This window comes from Tigriopus californicus, chromosome 6 (genome assembly GCF_007210705.1).
Source record: "Tigriopus californicus strain San Diego chromosome 6, Tcal_SD_v2.1, whole genome shotgun sequence".
NCBI lineage: Eukaryota > Metazoa > Arthropoda > Copepoda > Harpacticoida > Harpacticidae > Tigriopus > Tigriopus californicus.
The window spans coordinates 14,507,148-14,528,189 of NC_081445.1; the positions used below are offsets into that span (position 1 = coordinate 14,507,148).

General features: G+C 44.3%; 1 protein-coding gene across 1 annotated transcript in view; it reads left to right on the forward strand.

The window, feature by feature from the left end:
• The first annotated feature begins 319 nt into the window (after window positions 1–319).
• Window positions 320–21,042, forward strand: part of LOC131882754 (uncharacterized) — a 22,623-nt gene continuing 1,900 nt past the window's right edge. The window contains exons 1-7 of the mRNA XM_059230005.1: window positions 320–981; window positions 1,438–1,863; window positions 2,532–3,114; window positions 3,187–3,478; window positions 3,542–4,083; window positions 4,159–4,373; window positions 20,556–20,844. Coding sequence (XP_059085988.1) covers window positions 955–981; window positions 1,438–1,863; window positions 2,532–3,114; window positions 3,187–3,478; window positions 3,542–4,083; window positions 4,159–4,373; window positions 20,556–20,844 — 2,374 coding nt within the window. The 5' untranslated portion in view covers window positions 320–954. The remainder of the gene's footprint in view (window positions 982–1,437; window positions 1,864–2,531; window positions 3,115–3,186; window positions 3,479–3,541; window positions 4,084–4,158; window positions 4,374–20,555; window positions 20,845–21,042) is intronic.

A 21,042-nucleotide genomic window follows, 5' to 3' on the forward strand; every position in this document is an offset into this window, starting at 1 on the left:
CTGTAGGCTTAATATTGCACCTGTCCAGGCGGCCACGAGACTGAGCGCAAGTCTTATCGTTGCAAAAATTCGGAAATGCAACCCCGAGGTCCTTGGCAAGCCAGTTGTAGTGCTGGTGCAGAACACAACACTCTCCATAGCCTCTCCTTGTCTGCCCATGCCTCCATCCATCCATCCATCCATCGACCGACCTCAGGCGCCCATTCAGCCTCGGATTGCAATTGCAGGCTCTTCTAAGACGCCTCAGCCCAGCGTTGCAAACTCAGGCCCCTCTCCCTCTCTCTCTCTCTCGTTCTTTTTAGATGTGTCGCTCAAGCCTACATCGGCTGGCCAAGAGGAAGGAGGAGTGCAAAAACTTTTCGCAAATTCGCGAAAGAGAAGGTGCTGCTGCTGCTGCTGCTGCTGCCCCCGAGATGAGAGAGACGAGTATGCAAAGGTTGCACGGCCAAGTACGGACTCCTTCCCTCCCTACGACAGACGCCAATGGAACGGAGTCCGACGACTGAGTTAGAGACACCCTTGAAGCGGAGGAAGCGGACTCGGAAGAATTGCATGCTGCGGACGAGGCGGATTGCCATTTCTTTGCAAGGGGGTCTGCTGTTGAATTCGCAAAGTTTGGGATGTCAGTTCGCTGATTATTGTGTTTCCAAGAGGAGCCCACGAGCTAGGCGTGCATCTCCGTTGCACTACTCGCATTTCGGGAAATAATAACATTCATGTGCAAGCCAGATGCAATATGCAGTCGGCAAGAAGTGATTGTGTTCGGGTATTAAATACTCAAGCCCGACCTAGGACTACTTTGGCGTGAGCTCCAGTGATGCCTTAGGTCACATTCTCCGCCTATTGGTGCTTTCCACGTCGCTGAGAGAGTTTATATGAAGAAACCGATCATCAAGAACAGGGATCTAAAAGCCATTGAGAGAACACGTTTCAGAGTGATTGATTCAATGGAACATGTCCTCTATGTTTAAAAACGACTCGGTAGGTCGAAGGTGTTTTGATCTATTAACCAATGAACATACGAATAAGTTCATTTTTGAGTGCAATGCATGTTTCAAAAAAGTAAAGACATTATTTGCTTAATAAATGCACCCAGTATTTTGAATTGGGAAGATGAAACAGATGCAGGTGCTTCCCCAAAGAGAATCGGGATGCAACTTTTTTGCAACATTCAAGGTCACTTCTCGACTTTGATATGTGTTACTAAATACTAGAAGTCACATTTTCCGTTATCTATGAGTGCTTTGGATGACCATTGAACGCTCAAAGTACGAAGGATAACCCTTTTCCACAACAACTTTTTTTGGCCTTTGCGAGACACACACATATGGACATATTGCGAAACAATGAGTAGAGCACAAAGAGTAGCAAGAAAAGTAGTCTGGTCTACACTGGCCAGACCGAAGACTAAGTCGTATCATTGGGATTTTTTTCTAGGAGTCAAAAGCATTCAAGAACCCCGCAATCAATACAAAGCAACTAAATCATAACAACAACTCCCATTTAGAGCACCCAAGTCGACATTCTTGCTCAGTTCCCTCTCCAGTGAAGTCAACGACATCCAAAGACCTGAACCGAAGTGATTCGGCTCAAAGTCCACCCGTTTTGGGACATTTGGCGCTGCAGAACCTTAAGAACCTCTTGGATACCTATCGCCTGTTTGCCCCCGTCTTCATTGGGGGCCCAGACGCGATAACCCTGGACAATCACAGCCACACCAATCCTGGGGGCAGTGGAACCCCAGCGGCACATGCGGCTTTGGCAGCGGCAGCTGCAGCCAACGGTGTCTCAGTCAGCATGAACGGGTTCCTGCACAACCCTGTGGGAGGCCTCTCCCCTGGTGACCATGCCCGACACCTTCAGGTAGGATTTGGACCTTATTTTATGGCTGAAGGGGGTTTAAAATTTAAAGGAGGAGGATGGCCTTTCTTGAGAAAGAGATAAAATGCTGCTTGAGTGCAGACCTGGGGATCAGCAAGAGGGACATGTTTTCCCGAAAGTATGCTAAAGTTTTACTTCAAATGCAGGCGTAGTAGGGATTAGTTTGATTTTTTGGCGGAAACTCGCCACATGAGCCTTGAGGAGCGGACACGCTGTTAGTTGGTTAGGTAGTAGGAACTAGATGTAAGGCCAATGGAAAAGTGCAAACAATGCTCGAGGCTGCAGTGGCCTTCAGGCTGATTGGGCGATTTCCTGCATGGATTGGTGAACTTCTAGTTCTATTACCATAGTAGGACGGCTAGTTGGAGCAAGGGGAGCTTCAGTAGAAGAACGATGTATTTTTCGCGGAAGGCAGAAAGTGGGAGAGCAGGGAATGCACTTTTCTTGGTTGGGACAGGAATGACTTTGAAAAAGTAGTAATGCATCAATGCATTGCCGGAATAAAATGATTCATGATGGTAATATATAAGATTATAGCAAGAGATATCAGGGCCCGTGGCCGAGGTTGACTTTGTCAAGTACCAGCAGTGGATTGTTGTCTTATCAGACATTGTGAAAGTTGAATCCCCTTCCAACACATCTCTTTCCAGTTCGGGATGCTTCCAAAAGTGGATTTCGCCAACAAACTGTCACATCTACTCCAACCTGGGATACCAGGCGGTATACCTGATCTGAGATACCCACCTGCTGCCGCAGCCGCAGCTGCGGCCGCAGCTGCTGCGTCTCATCATCATCATCACCCACGTAACCGACATCACAGTGACCTCACGCCTCACCCACATATGCCACCCCATCATCTCACCCGCCCTACCGACCCCCGCTCAGTCCAGGCAGGAGGTGTGCCTTACTCAGCCGCCGATGCAGCCATAGCCGCCCAATTTGCGGCTGCCGCTCAGCAACACCGCTTCCAAGAACAAAACAGACTGTATGCCCAACTCTATGACCGGATGCGGCTAGCTCAACAGGCCGCCAGTGTGTCTGTAGCAAATTCGGTGGGCGGACCTGATCAGTCCCGACGAACCAGTGTGGGAGCGAGCAGCAGTGTGACTGGTAGTGTTAGACGACGACAAAGCAAAGGCCAAATTCAACACTTGACCGGTGATATGATCCGACGCATACGGGAGCGACACAAACGACAATTGGCAGCTCAAAATCCCTCCTACAATCAACGAGGTAAGTCAGACGAATGGTGGGTTTTGAATCGAGGACACAGTTACTAGGATGGGGGTTTCGCTTTGTTTGCAGGGAGAACCTCTCCATTATTGAACGTTTCTTCACATGGCCCAGGTTCCATGTCACATCTTAACTCAGATCCATCCAACCTGCCACTTGACCATCATGAGTTGGAAATGCTCAGCCGTCATCGGGCCGAGTCAATAGACTCAAATAGGTCGCAAATGAGGTCTCCTCCTTCCGTAGGGGCCGGGAGTGACCACGGAAGTCCACCCACTCAACAACCAATGCTATTGAGTCGGGACCAAACACCTGCTGACCTGGAAGAAGCTATTCTGAATGGGGAAAGCATTCCGGCCTTCAAGTGAGTAGGCTGAGTGTTGCCACTCATTTGTGACCTCAAACTCACACTTGATCATATTTTCAGCGTGGGTGGGGAATTGCGCATGTGCCTGCCGCAAATCATCCGCCAAACTTTGTCCCACTTCCATGTCCAACAGATATGTAAAGCTTGTGAAGAGCTTCAAGTGCATTGTGCGGATTGCACCAACTCTCAGCTGGCCTCTTTGAAGGCCGGTGGATATCTGGCCATGAGTGCCAGTCGATGCGGCCTTATCACCAAAAGTGACGCCGAACGCCTGACCAGCTACCTTCATCTCCAGGCAGGCACCAGTCAACAGGACCCAAGGGGAGGCTCGTCCAAAAAAGTGTCTGATCCATCAAAAGTCTTCAGTGATGACGACTCAAAGTCGGTTATTGAGGGCCTCAGTTCAGGTTCCAAAGACCACCTAGAGCCAGGGGGGTCGAACAGTTGTGATTCCAGTGAAACAAAGGAGGAACTCAGTGACGACAAGATCCCATCAGATCCCGTTTACATTCAACACGAGTGCTTTGGTACTGCTCGAGGTGTCCTCTATCCTGACCTTTACACAAACCCTGACGCGAAATGCATTCGATGCTCCGATTGCTGTAAGTCAATGGTTTCCCTAATCCTCCCAAGTGATGCCGATGGTGTGTGTGTAAGTCCAATGCTGTTCCTTCCAGATGAAATGCTCGACCCACAGGATTTTATCCGCCATCTCCATTCCTCGAGCCGAGAAAATCGAACCTGCCACTGGGGGTTCGATCCGGCTCATTGGAGGTCCTATCTGCACCTCCAAGAGGACGCCTATGACTCCAAAAAGGAACTTGACGAGGCTGTTGATCATTTGAAACACTTCAAACGACGCTTTCGACTTCCCAAACTCCCACAAAGACAGGTAGGTTCACTTGTAACCAACATCCACCGCATGCGTATAAGTGCACTGCCTGGATTAAGGAGATCTAAGATTGGGTCAGATCTAGGTATAGGAGGGCCCTTGGACATCCGAGGATCGAAACAAAGGCCCATCAAAACCGAGATGATTTTTGGTCCAATCAACTTGTCTGCCGTGAGATTAGGAGCCTTGTGAGGGAATGCATGTGATCATGTCTATCTGGACCATCATCTATTTGGCAAGGCAAAGAGGATCAACTGACCTCCAAAGGTAGCCCCAGGATTGTCACAAACTGCAGATATGGCTATGAGTTCATAATTACTGGGTCGAGGCGGATTTTCACGTCTTTAATAAGTTTACTGCCTTTAAGATATTCTGCACTTTAAATGGCCCTACGTACTCACCAAGTGCATCTCTCTCTCTCCACTTAGCTCTTTGCACTACTAATAGTCGAAGGTCTTGTCTGAACTTTGGAAATTTCGCAGGATTCCGTTCTCCGGACGAGTTTTTTAAGCAAGCCTGTTCCACGTACAATCATTGACAAAGATAAACCACTCCCCAAGCTGGAGGAACCAAAAATGGTTTAAGTGAGATACTTATCGTGCAGTGAGTGGATGAACTAGGTTCGAGTTTTGATAGTGCTGCATTGTGTGCAAGATGATTTTCCAGTGATGAAAGTGAAACAGCCTGCAATTAAGCTGTAAACTTTAATGAAAATGGGTGAAAATTACCAACAGGGGTTGGAACTATTTCTCGAGATGAACCAGCGTATGAAATGATTTCGGGCTGGAAATGAGAGGATGCATTTTTATGATTGAAAAATTTTGTGGCTTTTTCATAACCAGTGATTTGCCGGAACCCAACCGTTTTACCACATCAGATTGGACTGCCACTTTTGGTCTTTCATTGTTCAATACACAGAACAAGCGGGACTCCTCTCACAAATTTGCTCCAAAACTGTTGTGGCCTCTTCAATGCACACGGTTCTTTCCTTTCATTACTCGCATGAAGTGAGCAGCTAAGCCTTCTCCTTGGTTATCCTTGATTTCTGCCACAGATATCGAGGACTTTTGGAGACTAGGTCATTCTCGTAAAGACTGGCGGCCATGAGGCGGCTTGACGGCCGTCTAGGATGGGTGAGAGTGGGACCTTGGTGCTCCCGGCGTCAGTGCAGGAGCCAATTTCCATTTAATGCACTTTCCCTTGAAAAATGTTCTTTGTAGACGATAAAAAATCTTTAAAATCCCGTTAGCGTTATCGTCTTAAGTCCATAGTTGAGCATATGAGGAAGGGGAAATGCCCAGATGACGTCTGACGGGATCCGAGATTTGGCTTGATCCGATCGGAAATGGCAACCCTGGGATGAAGCATGTTTCCCGTTTCTTGTATGTGTTGGTGTGCGTATTGCCGCTCACTTCTTCAGACGGGAAACAATATTTCAGTTATTAAATGATGTCGGTTCCCGTCGAAAATGTGAACAAGAGAGTCCTTAGATATACCTCCTGTGAATACCTGTGACCATGGATGAGCACATTTTGTGACTTTTCTGTAGCAAAGGATACCAAGAAAATGCACTGCAAAACTGCATCCATTGCCTGCGAGACGGATTCATGCAAAACCTGAACACGGTTCCTCGTCATTGAGACGCTCTTGAGGTCTCTTTGAATCCATTTTTTCTCGTCTTTTGATTCCCAAGGATGACCACCGGGCTTTGGCTTCCTAGAGGCCTTTCTTTGAAAATATGGTACTGCAGCTTCGATTCAGACAAGCGTTAGCCAAACTTTCTTTGATCGGCCGAATTATTTGACTGCATGCCAGACTTTTGGCCAAGGACATTTCTACCTTTGGACAAGTGCACCGATCCGAAATATTTGTCTCTGTCCAAACTGGTTGACGGTCTAACAGCCTCTTGCATGCATCTCTTAAGGTTCTGGAAACAAGACTGGGATTGACTAAATATATGCCCGAGCACTTGAGGGGAATTGAGAATGCGACAACTCATATTGAGAAGTTTATTTGCCATCATAAATGGAGACTGTCTGTCGGAGGATCATTCGTTGTTTGCAAATCCTTCGGTAGAAGCCGCGAATCTCTTTCAAAGCCAGACGTCTAGACACCATTAATTTTCGCACAACCGCCTCTCCCGTCTTCCATTGAGAGCATCACCGGCCAGACAGACGTTCCTTTGTGGACTAACATCCTTGAAGGCCTGCGTCTTTCCCATCATCATCATCACCATCCATTAGAAATCGGTAGTAGTACTACGACAACAACAACTCCTGCTCCTACTACTGCTACTACAGCAACTACTACTACTACTACTACTACTACTACTCAAGGCCTAGAAGTACATTGTTGTATGTCGCAGACGGACACGACAAGTCACGCCTAGACTTGAACAAGTGAGTTTTCTCACTCGCTAAATGTGAATTTCCCTCGCCAGTTCTAGGATCGAGGTCCGTCCTCAAACAGTACATTTGAATACAAAGGTCTGCACCGCGAGAAACGTGATTAACGACTTCACCTCTCACATTGATAAGGAGTACTGTATGTGTTCAAAGGTCTCAGGGTATTTGCAAAACAAATTAGACATCTAAGTTGGTCTGAGATTCGAAAGACAAGTTCAGGATTTGGGATAAAGTTTGTGTTGTCTTTTTAGCGAATATTCATTTTTCTCTTGCCGCGACTTCATTTTGGCAGATCATTTGTTTTGTTCTGCATCGTTGGTTGTTTGGTTGAAAAGGGTTTCCAGCGTCGAAATGTTATCCTTGGTCGATCGGGACTCTTGTCTTGAGGCCCTGGCTCTGCCATCCGCCGTTTTGATCTCATTACAGTCTCTGAATCACCCTGTCAGGTATCTTTAGAAGGTGCATTTCAAGACAAGTGCATTTGCACAAAGCCAGTTTCGAGTCTTTTCAGGCCGCAAAGTCTTGATCGTCAATTGTCTCTCACCATTCGTCTTGTATCTGGCAGGAGAACTGTCCCTCCCTCTCTCTCCCCTTCTGTCAAACCGGGGCCATAGATTCGCAGAGACCGACAAGTCTACTGCACATCTGACTAGTTTCTACCCGAAACCTGTTTGCTTGAAATACCACAATGATATTGAACTTGTGAAAAAGGTCACGTAAAAGAAGCTGTGAATTTGTAGTTGAACTTGGGATGTACATTTACGTATAAAAATGTTATTTTATTTTGAATTACATGAAGCCAACCATGAAGTGAGGAAATATTTTGCTCAGTGATCTTAATAAATGATAGAGAGTATGAACCAACCACTTAAATTAGGTGTATTTTTACGCCGCCCAATTCTAAGGTAAGATAGATTTAGCTGATCATTATAATCATTTTTAGCTGATCTTCTGTTTTTATTAAAGTAAAGTGAAACTTAAAGCAAACGCCGTTGTGTTTGTTAATTCATGATATATGCTGCACTTAAAATGTTTCTAAAGGTTCAACCTCACAAGCCATGGCGTTGAAGAGTGATTTGCTGAGAGCCCTTTGTCATCTTAATTGCAAATCACGCAATCAGAATTATGTCTAACAAGCTCACGCAACCTTCTCCACTCCTTTTTCAATCGTTTCTAAACTCTATGAAATCTATGGTCGCAAATCCTTAGGATGTGGCGAGCCGATCATCGTCGTCATCATCATCATTATCATCCTAGTGTGTAGTTAAAGACTGGCATATCCTAGCTACATAAAGCTGGCTTCGTGCTTCTTGCAGTGGCAGCAATTCATGTCTTGGCCCTAGGAAAAAAAAATCTGCAAACTGCATTCGACTCAAACCACTGAACATATAGCCTGCAAAAAAATAAAACGATCGCCATTCCGCGACTCGTTCAAGGTTATCCTCTCTCAGTCTCATCAGACATCATCCCAGAACCAAACCCAAGGACATTCAAAATGCAGCATTATTTCACCTGACCTGGCAAAGCAAATGCTTCCTTGCATACATATCTAAAATGACGTCTTCTCTGAAACAGGTTAACTGGCTATAAATGGTCTCGAAATGATTTCCATCCACAATTTGAGGACCTTTTAAAGTCAAGTTGACCTACATATCCCCGCACATTTTATTTGCCCCCGTAAACTCCAATTTCATGGCGAGAATCTCAGTCATGAAACCTGTGGCACTCACTTTAAAAGATTCAAGCCACAGTGAGTCCGGCTGCAATTAAAGGCAATATACCTTTCAAAGGATTATTGTTTGAGGCTTCAGTTAGAGACGAGATGGCTTGAGGATATGATTCAACTAAACTGTTCCAAAGGGTGGCGATGTTACATCATCCAGAGAACCTGACTGCAACACTTTGCAACTGGCCTCATCTGCTCACCGCAAAAAAATGCCAATGCAACTTTGAAAATAATGAGTCGGACCAGCATCCGTTCAATTTTGGCACTAACTCAAATTGTTGTCGGACCCAGAGACACCGAGGCCTCGTTTTATCTGTAAAAAATACACAGGTACAGTGTGCAAGATTTCAATCCGGATTGGTTCGGATGTCAGGGTCTCGGTGTGGTTCTGACGTGCCCGGGCGATTGCTCGTAATTTGTCCGGTAGAACACGTTTTGGGAACCCTGCCGTTAAGGGTGCAGTCAGTGAGACAATCGTGCGACACACTTTTTTTTGCTAATGCAACGCGAGTCGTGGAAATGCAACAGTCTCAAATGGTTTTGTCCTTCAAAAATCCCTTTGTCGCCTCTGCCAGCTTATTCGATACACCGTACAGTCAGTACATGCTTCATACATACAACGATACGGACAACACTCATATTTGAGCGTGGATCTGGGATTCGAGCCGAAGGGTTTTTAGTGAACCATGTCTACATATCCTACACCTACCCATGGATTAGTTTCATGGGTGTAGAACAAGCAAGGTTCACGAGTGGTGTCGAACAATGTACAAAGCAAAGATGCACATTTGCATCCATGATCATCTTTGTTGGCAGCCAAACACTCGACAACAATGATGGCCTTGCAGCTATCAGTCACTGTTGGGAGGAGGCAGGCAGAGCGTTGGGTGTATTACATCAAAACCCTTTAAACATTGGTCACCATTATTCGTTACACATAAATTTCAGAGTTCGATCGGGTGATGGCAAGTGAGGATTTTTATTTTAATTCCTTTTTGAGGTATTAGTCGAACAAAGGCGCGGCAATTACTGGTTATCTTAACAATGGTCAAAAGTCATGGGGAGTCCTTGTTATCGGTCTGAAATCTGACCAATTAAAGCATCTGACTACTCCTTATGGTCCTAGCAGCTAGTTTGTCATTGACACATGTTGTTCAAAGACATAACAAAGCCACATATTCAAGGATAAATTGTCTAGACAATAAAACTAATTCCTTTGAAGGCTTTTAAAATCCATGCTGTTGGGTTCATGCTGTTATCAACATAGGATTACTTCATTGAAAGACATCATGAAAAGTTTTGGCCGTGTTATTAATAGTGCTCATTATATACACTCTGACATGAAACTTATACACTTAAAAAAGCCAAGCCATTCACTCCTACCTGGGAATGGAAGTATTGCAGTCCGGCTAAGCTCAATCCACCAATTGTTTATTCGACTTCAAAGCATTCCCAGTGTTTTAAGACTTGGCCTTTGTTTCCATTTTGCCCAAATGTAACGAGCTGTCGTCTCGATGAGAATCTGCGGTTGTGCATTAGCGTGCATTTGCAACTGCACGAGCAGGTTTTTGTCTAAATGAGTCTGCGTTTGCATCGCTTTAAAACGATCTTCAGACATGGAAGCCCAAGAAGAACTATTATTTGCTTGCTTTAAGTGGCCAAAGACGAGGAGGAACGCACTGCAGAAGAAGTCAAATATGAATCATTTCCAAAACTCATTTGCCATCAGCGTTGAAATTGCAGATTCATTCATTACTCCTCTCACCCCTCCAAATGCAGCAGAAGTACCTTTCTTCCCTCATTGCATATTCGATACCAAGAGAAAAGATAGCACTCTTGACCAGATCTTGAGGCAGCAAATCCATCCATTCACGTATCCTTAATGGAACAATGGACCGCGAAATGCAATTATCGCCATGATTCAGCGATTTTTTCCCCCACAGGATCGGGTGCTCAGCCGGAGTGAAATCCTTCTTTCAAGAACCTGTCAGGCCTGGGCTCAGATCACAATTGCGTTTAAGGTTGCATCCAGTCTTGAATCTTTTTTTATCTCCACCATCCACATCATACCGTACTTTCGTACTTCAGTATGTTGTAGGGTCATGTCAGTCTGAGCTCGTCAGATTTGCATCGCTGATTTCTCGTGACTTGGCACATTATTAAGAGATGAACGAAATTAGACGATATTTCATTCACCCAGAGCGAACCCCGTTTTCCACGCTTCAGCTAGTCGATAAACGGTGGTCCAACAGCATCAAAGCCTGCTTTTTGATGTATCTTCGTGATCAGGTAATGATAGAGCACGGTGACCCCGTGAGTTTGCCCTTTTTTAGTTTTTTTGCTTAAATTATATCAGTGGAAAAAAACAATTACCCTGGTACGCTCGAATAGAAATAGCAAATAGTCATCTGGACAAGAATTGACATAGTCGGGTTCGGTTGACATTGACAATCGAAATTTCTAGAGAATGAAAGGAATGGTCTCAAATTCCCATAATCTTGGGTCCACAACACAGCTTTAAAGAGATTCTGAGGACGGACAACGACATCCGATATGTTATTGTCAGGCCTGATCAATTGATCAGGAAATGGTTTTTGCTAAGTGTTGCAGTTCTTCCAATTTATATTTTGTATACGGTATACTTGGCCACCAGAGAGATTTAAGACTAGACCGTTGTAATGTCTATCACTCACATGCCTCCAGTCATCTGGTTTTTTTTAATATAGAAGAACTGAAAATCGTCACATATTTGTTGATTAAATGTATGCCAAGCGGTAAATGATGGCTGCGAATCGGAAAAGACAAACAACTGAAGATAATTATCTCTGTTGGAAGACATAATTCTTGGAGACAGAAAAATGCCAACAAACGAAGCAAATGGTTATCAAGTGTATCAGCGGCTTCAAGTACGCATTTTGGTGTCTTGAATATGATTTATACCTATGTAAATGATGAAACCGACTCATCTGCTTATGACTACACTCACAACTACTAATGCTATCCCAGCCTTCTCGGCCCTTTGAGCCATCAGCCTGATGGGGTCAACCGTCTTCAACAGATTTCGTGCTTAAGCAACGTTTCGTTGATTGCACGTACACATCTAGATCTTGCAAGTTCCCTTCTTCATTGAAAGCTCCACACTAAGGCAGAAAAAGCTCACAGCTATTTTCAGTCCGTTCTTGCTACGGAATCGTCAGACTTAAGTGTGCATTTTTGTCCATATCTATTTGTCTTGTGGCTGATTTCGCAGGTATTTAGCGCTCTTCACGGCATGAAAACTACATCAAGCAGAATACATGGCGAGTGGAAAAGCCAGATGATTTATCTTCTCGAGTTTTAGCCTGAACGGGGTGACGTTTGATTAATGCATCAGACTGTCTGCTCGGATTCGTTCGCATTTCACACAATCTCAAACCCACCTCCTGGAGGCGGGCTTGTGCGACCCACCCTGCAGAGGACAACTCGTGGAAGTTCATCATATTCTTGAATCCCAGACAAACGTAATTTGGAGGATGACTTGCATATTTCTCTTCATCCACAAACACAAAGTGCGAGATGAAGCTAAACTAGCCATATACCAGTGTGTACTACTGTATGTAGCACATACGAGCATGTAGCAGTGTGCGTATCTTCCAAACGTGGCCCTTTTTTCGCTTGATCTTTGTTCCAGACACGTTTTTAAGCCGACATAACGCATGCAAATATGTGCAAATCCTCGCCCATGAACAGGATACAGTCTAGAGCCCATCCAAGCTCGTTTAGTGCGGCTTTGATAACAATTGCAAATAATACCGTTCCCTACAAGTCCGACATGTTCATTGTTTGACAAGGACTTGAAAATGTTCGTGGGACCATCGACTCCTTCCAACTGACACACACAGGAATTATGCACGAGTTGGTGAAACGAGGCAGCCACCTACGAATTAGTTCGATCCTGATTCACAACGGAGTGGATATAGGGATCAAATTCCACGTTCTTGCCGTTCAGCAAGGATTAATTGCTTGTTGAGTTCAATGACCACGTCAATAACGGAAATAACATCTCGAGAGTTCGTCATACATCATTCCTTGGTGTCTCTCGGGAGCGTTTGGGCCATATGCTTGAAGAAGAAGCACAATGACAGACTGATCGATGGGAGATTGGGGCGTGCCTTGAGTAGCGCCAGGTTTGCATTTAGAGTTGTAATTGGTTGCTCAGACTCGATCCAATGAGTTGGCCAAAACTTAGCTACCAGCTTCCAAGTGCTTTTTCACCAACTCATCGATCGATCCTTTTCACTCATCATGAGCAATTTTGAGCTCACCGATTTGGTTTGAGCAGACCAGATTGGAGACGGAGCTTAATGGAATGAGGTAGTTAATGATCTATGGAAATGCACTCAAAACTGTTTCGTTTTGCATGTGAAATAAAACCGGCTTATCAACTTTGGGTAAATATTGATTGCAATGGTCTGAAAAGTAATTCATGCATTCAGGAGAATGGGACGCCTGATATGGTCAACTTTGTTAAGTTTAAGGTATGGAAAAAGCTAGATGAACTCACTCAACCTCTAACAATTCAACAGTAGTTTTAATGTCCATATTTCAAAGAGATTTCATTTTTTTGGAATGATTTATGATGGCAGTGCAAATGAACTCATTAAATAACAATAGCTCGATCCAGGTCAGAATCAATCTGAAACACTTGTGACACTGAAAAGAGCAATCCAAACTAATACTTGAATGGCTAATAATTCCGAAGGGCATTAGATCTCAATATCAAGTGCCTTGAAATTTTGAGAAAGAGTTATCTGCCTCGAAATTTTAAAGCATCGCTTTCCTTCTATGTATGTTTCAAGGCCACATTAGGCCGTCAGCTTTGTGGCCTTTATTGGCGGGCTTGCTGTAGATTATCAGACCAGACACTTACCCATAAATTGCATCGCCAGTCACTAAAGTTAAGTGCAGTTTTTCTTCCGATAAAGACACACGCACCATGCAGTGCATTTCTTGGAATGACTCTTTAATTCGGTCTTTTTCCTTACATGCTGAAGGCCGCGAAGGCCATATCTTGTTGTGATTCGAAAGATTTCTTTGCCCGCTTGAAATTCGAGACAAAGTTGTCGTCGCTTCGTCGAGTTTTTTTTCTCTAACGGCAAATGGACTTTCAATTTGTACTTTGACACTCTGAGCGGGGATATGCTCTCTCAGTAGACAATCTGCTCCTAATTGGAATATCTATGAAAATGTTGACATCCCCAGTCTGGCTTGGGCCTGCCCTCAAATGCTTCTTGTATGCACACATTTCGAGGGCCCAAGTAAAATTGAGCTTAACGTGCTCAGACAGTCTGATGCATTTTGCAAAACCAGCAGCATCTGAGTTGAACCTCGTTCAAAGCTGTGGGGGTAAAAAAGAACATATTATCCAGCACCCTGCCTTCAAAAGAAAGGCATGATGAGTTTACCATTGGACGGAGCTGTCTCCATGATTTCTTTACGACTGGTGATTGTATTGAGTACGTACTGAGGAGAGTCCAATTATGCCGCCGGATGTGCCAAGATCGAGCTGACAAGACCCCGAGTCCAAAATGGCCGCAATTGGATGCATTTTGGCGATGGAAAATGTCTGATCTAGCCCCGGCTGTCACATCCGTGTTTGATTTTTGAGACTGACTCCCAAACTCAGACACGTTTTGTGCACATCATGTGGCGGCTTCACTCGATTGGCGGCCGCAAATGCATTTGGCCAAGCTGCGCTCTCTCGCCTCCTCTTGATTCAGTCGTTCGGTCGTTGGTTGGTTGGTTCGTTCTCTCGTTCTCTCGTTTGTTCGTTCTGTGGATTGTGGGCCGATTTCGGAGCGTCCTTCTTCGGATGCAGTTTTTCCCGTCCAAATGATGAGAAGTCAGAGAGTGAAATTTTCCTGTTTAAGGGCCTTGAGGGCACGATTTTGAGACTTGAGTACGACACAAACTGACCTTAATACTTCCCGCAGGAATAAAATTGGGCTGGATTGGGTGGACGGACGGGGGTTCAAGAACCGGCGTTGTCTTAAAGAGAAGGTAGCCTGACGACGACGACGACGACGACAATGATGCATCGATGCATTCAAGTGCGCTACCTACGGTATTACTGCCCCCATCAAAAATGCCCGGTGCAAAGCGAGATTTGTCTGCCTCAGTTTTATGGGACACTCCGGTCATCGGGGACACCCCTCCCAAAGAGCACTGCCACCAGATACTGCTCTCAATGATTAACTTACTATTCAAAAATTGCTCTGAATGCCAAATTGCCATGGCCTTGTTCACGCAGACAAGAGTGCTACTTTTTGGATTTTACTGATAAGATCATCGCTGTTGTTTGCGAGCCTTTTAAGGCTGGCGGCAAAAGTGGGCTGGGTGGTAAAGTGTGCAGAAGGGGTCCAACGTCCAATGCCCATTGGGCTCTAAGTAATGATTGCCAAACCCAGACGCATTTGTCGCTGTCAAACTCCACAACACGAACGTTCATCGTCCGAACTGTCTACAAGCAAACAGACTCCTCGCGAAAGAGTAGTCTGATCTCAAAGAATTAAAAGCAATCATCATATAGTATCGCTAAGCGACCCACCGAACAAGTAATCGAGTAATAAATCAATATTAGCACTAATTATGGAACGTTTAACGACATGAATAATAGAGACGAGAACCTCAAAGAAGTAATAGGATTTGACTCAACACTGTTTTCATTTCGTCTCCGTCCATTTTGATCACCTTAACGTACACAGCTTTTAACAAATCGTCTTACGTACTATTTTCCAAAGATTTTTTCCACTCCAAATGAAGCACTTCAACATCCTTATAGGCCCAGTTCCAGCACTACAGACGATTTTAACTAGCTAATCCGACCATAAATATGGTAAAAAAGGGAAAATCAAGTTCATAGCCGGACCAAGGTAACTGAGCAAGTGCTTGGTTTGCTTCAAAGCCAAGGTCTTTTGTCGTTCAACCCCTCAGTACTACGACATTAGACCATTGTGGACCAAAGCCAGACACGGGTGTGCATTACGAGCGAGTAGAGAAAAAAGATGGCAGACAGTGATAAATTACTGTAGAAAATTGCACGTAGGCCGCCCGCTCATGATTATTATCACATTTCCGTGCAACTTCTAATAAAACTGGCAAATGCAGACGAACAGTATAGTATGTACATGTACGTACGTACGTGAACCTCGAGCCTGAGGCCGAAGTTGAGTTGCTACTGGTGGTAGTGTTGTTGTTGTTGTTGGCAAGCCATGGATTAATGCGAAATACTTACTTAAGATTCTGTTTTTCGTTGTGTTTTTTGATGTGTAGAATATGTGTCGAATACTACGTACCTTTCCCTCTGAAAATGACGCCTGTCATTTAAAATGCATCTGTCTGCAGACAGAAATTGGCCAAACCGGCTCAAGGAAGACAGGGCCCACCACCTTCGTTCGCTGGATGGATGGAGTTCAGTTCATTATTTCGCTGTCTTGCCCCCGCATGCAGCCTGTGCATTTTTATTAGCAATTGTGGTTTGAAGCCTTGCTTTAAATACTCGACATGGGCTTTTACGATGTTCGTCCAATGTGCGTGTGTATCAAACAAAAAGTAAAGTGGTGAGCTGCGCAGGGCGCTTATCACTCGTCGGGCGTGGAATTTCGAAGGAGAAACTCGAGAACCATGTAAAAATAAGATTCGAACCCTTTGTTGGATTATGATGGTCCGGCTAATTACGCGACGCGTCCCAATGGCCAGACATTGTTCTTGCATTCTAATTAAGGCTTGACATGATATATGGCTTAGTAATCGGTAGTCCTCCCTACCTATCGTGGTTGTCATCTTTCTAACTCGGGGTTTGCCAACAAATTAGAGCCTAGCTGACTCTATGGCGATCTGGAAATGTATCGCGAGATGGTGGATGGGTGGATGGTTGGTTAGTTGGCGAAAGGTGGCGGGAGGGCATCGACCAACCAAGTTGTAAAAAACGATAATTCAAATAAGTCCCATCATCTTCAGTTATTGGACCGACTTGATGGAAGTGCACTTGGTCTGGTGGTGCGACTAAACTTGGCCCCATTGAGAGGCGGGAAAATTGTAGGACACTTAGGAGCGAATGAGTTAAGTTAGGTTGACATGTTTGAGTCCATCTATCATTAGTGCAATGAGTGAGGCTGGCGATGGATGCAGTTGGCAATAAACCATCGGGAGGCTTGCAACCATTTTTGCAGTTTCTCTACCAAACTCCCTTCCTGTCGTGTCTTTTGATAGATAGACCAACAACCGAACGAGGGTGGTCATAAAAAGTAAAACAAAGGTGAAACTGGCTGCATGAATCTAGGGTTGCCAGACGTCTTCGAATCAGATCTTTTTTGAGGCTTTTGGCTTCAGACAGTTGTTGTTGCTTGAGCACCAGGTGCTGCGCAGTTTACCCTTGCCCACTTACTAAACGCCGAAGTTGTCCATGTCACATTTTCATGTACATAACAATGCTTTTATGCAAATGAAAATGAAAAACTAAATGCAACTGACGTCCACATTTGACGCGAGGGTCGAAATGGCAGCCCTTCTGTGAAGTAAGTATCATTTTGCACATGCAATCCATCCCTCAAGCGTTTGAACGTGCATGGGAGCAGTCCAGTCGATGCCACAAGTAGTATCTATTATATACATCCAACGAGACCTCCGTTTGGCTGATATGGCCCACTTAAACGGGCCCGTTCTACCGCGAGCTAGCTAATGCAATGCATTCAGGCGCAAAGAGAGAGAAATCATTTGCATTGGTGCACTTTGGGACCAATTTGGTTGGTCAAAGCTGATTAGTGAACGGCAGTCCTCCACTTACTATTTTCGACGGAGGTCGAGCATGAGACTCGATATCCCTTGGCTTATTATCATGACACCTCGTAAACGACCTGGTGAAGAGACCTCTTACGAAGGAGTTGGAGAAAAATCGGTCCATTGGGCCGCCAAATCAAGCTCGAGTATTTGTGCATTTTTACGTCGAACCGAGACATCCGTGGCGGTCTGGCTTTTCCATTTTTCATGACTTTTGGCATTGCGAATCGCGAATCTTGCGGATGCACGAAAAAAAACGTCGAAGGGTGCATGCCGGAGTCTGCTTTGTCATCTGAGGTCATAAATTCTAATGGCTCTCTCCTTTCTCTCATTTGTGGAGCTGGTTCGCCCCTCTTTGCTCACGACGGTACTAAATTTTATCTCCACAGAGATTTCTTTGCACAAGAGTTGTTGTTTTTTCTAAATATGTTCCAGGGTTTCTTTTGTATAGTTGTTGTCGGATGGGGGTATGTTAGCGAAAAGGGGGACAACTCTTGCCCTTGCAGTAGCCACCTTAATTAATGTCCAACAAATTTTATTTTATTTCGGAAAATCCTTTCGTTTGGTCAATATTTAAGAAAGAGATTTATGCACATGTTGTAAAAAGATACTGATTGTTGGCAGGCCTGTCATCATGAGTTTGTGCAATGATTCTTTCGTTTGAATAGTATTGGGGATTACGTTCCTTGTAGCGGTTAGAAAAGCCCACGAAGAACCAAAAAGAACAAAATAAAAAAGCATTGAGACATCCAAGGGTTTGAGGCAAAAATGTAGTAATTCGCTTTGTTTCGCTTCCATGAGCTATTTGGCATCTACGATTTTGTGGCATAACGTGGATAAAACTACAATACATTACAAATATCCTTTCAAATCGCTTTTGAGTAGGTACATGAACCTTTTGGATTGTAATGCACAACAAATACCATTCCAAGTGCCCAAAATGGATATTATCTCCCATTTTGGCCTGTCTGTAAATACACAAATAAGAAATTGTCTTCAAACTCTTGAGTCAAGTTTTCATCGTGTTATATGATTTGTTCTCTTGTATTTCATTGTTTTGTGTAAAGTACTTAATGACCATTGGGAAGTAAAGACTGTCTAAGTGATAAAATTGTTTCTTCCTATCTAAGCAAACGAGCTTTGGTATATCCAAAAATATGATTTGTTATTAGGAAAGAATGCTTCGGTACCTACACGGTGAATTTTCTCCTAGCCAACGCTCATTGACAATGATGATGAGCTTATATTATACCAAAAAGTACACTTTCGTCCCGCAAAAAGTCTACAACACCTCGTTGGAATGCATGCATCTTGAAAAAGAGTTAAAGGTCGCGAGATTTGCATATTTTGATCCTCACATTGAAAGAAAAGCCTCCCGTTGAAAGAGCTCTCTTCTCGCGTCTGTCTGCTTTGCTCCTCTTTTTTGCCAAATGCTTTCTAAGCCTTTTTTCGGGGGAAAGGAGTCGGGATTCATTTTGCGACCAACTTTTACCTTCAAAGGCCGCCTGTCTAGGATGGATGCATATTTGAGCACAACACTCACAAGTGTCTGATCATCATCCTTAGAACAAACAGACGCCCATTCTCCATTCCATACAACCAAACCCCATTACCTTTACTTACCCATAGCCCTATTTTTATTCGAGCCAAACATGGCAAAGAAGGCCGGAAAGTAAAACTGCTGAATTTGAGCAACACTCGCTCAGCGTTGTGGCGAAAGTGGTCCAAAAAAGCCTCCTAGAAAATCAATACCAGACGTCTGGAGAGCTTCCTCTCCACACTGGATCTGGACGGAACAAGGCTCTTCGCGATACGTTCCCGGTTCCATGGGATTCGTGGTTCCAGACGTCAAAGTACAAACTACTCTACTGTATGGGGGCCTGGGCACGCTGTTCACGATTAATCTTGTCCAATCCACCCAATGGAAAGACAATCCAAAGTGTGTGTGGGCCTCGCTATTGATTTATGACCCTTTTTGAAATATCCACCCATGGGTGGGTTACTAATAATGCCGAGAGCAAATGCTCTTGGCTGTCAAATCCCAAATCTGGAGCAAATGGCGAGTTAACTTGTTCAGTGGAACTTTCAATTTGTCGCAAGAACGCATTTTTGAAGGCTCCAAAACCTTCATAATCATCATCATCATCATCATTTTCATTCATGCCATCAGCCATGCAAATCGTGACTAAACATGTCAATGTACAGGAATGAGTCAGCAGAAATCCGTCCTGGTTTCCTCGGATTTCTCATAAGAAGTATCGTTAACATGTACAATAATTTCCAGTTGTACTGAGGCATGAAGCAGGCATGAAGCACGATATTGGGCCTTGGCCATCTAGCTCTCTTTGCTAGTTATCCAGACATTGATCCGTGAGTTCGTTCGTTCGTTCTTTCTTTCGTTCGTGGGCATAAGTTGCAATTTGGATGATTTGGCGAAATGCTCCGGGGTTGGATGTCACGACATTTTCTTGGATTACAAACAAACAAAAACATGTGATAACAAGAAGATGATCCTTCCGGAATGACAGACATTGTCTGGATGCCGGGAAATGTGAGAGAGATGTGGCTTTCAAAGGTTGAATTACAAGCAACGGAGTTGGTCCGTAGCACCAGGAAAATGAGATTCTTTGTCCTTCAAACCTTTGATTTTTATCATCATTGACGATGTAGGGTATCAAGACAAACTATCGCAAAATCCAGATAAGGAGTCAAGCATTCATTCTTCAGATCTGCATATTTGATGGATATCAAGCGCAATGGACTGGAAGCGCGTTTGAGACGGCCGAACTTAGAGTATGCAAATCCAAACCCATTGCCAGACGAGTTTACGATTCTACAATTTTCCCATTTATCCAGCTATTGTAGCGTTTAGAGTTATTGAAGAATGTCTACTGAGGAGAGGATTTGAATGCTGCTTTGGCAATCTCTATTCGTTAAAACGGTAAAGCAAGATTATCATTTTTGAATGGTGACAAGCCAAAAGAGTTTTAGATCGAAACTGATTTGTTTTGCCGAAAACTAAGAATACTAAAGCCAACAATTAAAACCAGGAAAAACATGCAATTGATGACATAAAGCATCTATTGACCCAGCGGCCACCACTTCAGCCATAAGAGTACCTTGCGGCTAATTCATTCATTTTATCTAATTGTGTTTACTATTCAAAGCCAATGGCATATCGAGCTGTAACTAGATGAATCATATTCCATGATCTTTTTTTCTTTTCCACTTCAGTCGGATTCAGTGGTTCCGAAACGCAACCGAAGTTCGCCCATATCTCCATTGGAACAAGTGGAATCTAACCGGGTCCTTCATGATGACAACTCGGGCGGTTTCAAGAGACTCAAGATTGAAGAGGACGGTGCTGAGGACAGCAGTCAAGGGCCGGACTCGGGGAGCAAGGGGGCGTTCCGGCCTTGGAAGCCAGATAATCACGTGGCAGCTCAAAATGGCATGTCTCTCGCGGGTGGGACCCCGGAAAATGAAGTCTCTGAACTTGATGAAACATCTCAAAATCACTTAGGTGAGCCATCTATGGAGATTATAGTAATTTCAAAGAACATTTCGCTTTCAAGCTATATCTTCGTTAACTAACAATCGAATCAAAACAATAGGCTAACCGTAATTACTTCTGAAGCCAAGTCATACTGGCGTTCCATTTTAAGTATTGTCGTATTATAGAAGTGATGGGATGACGCAGAGATAACCAGTTCTTGGTAAA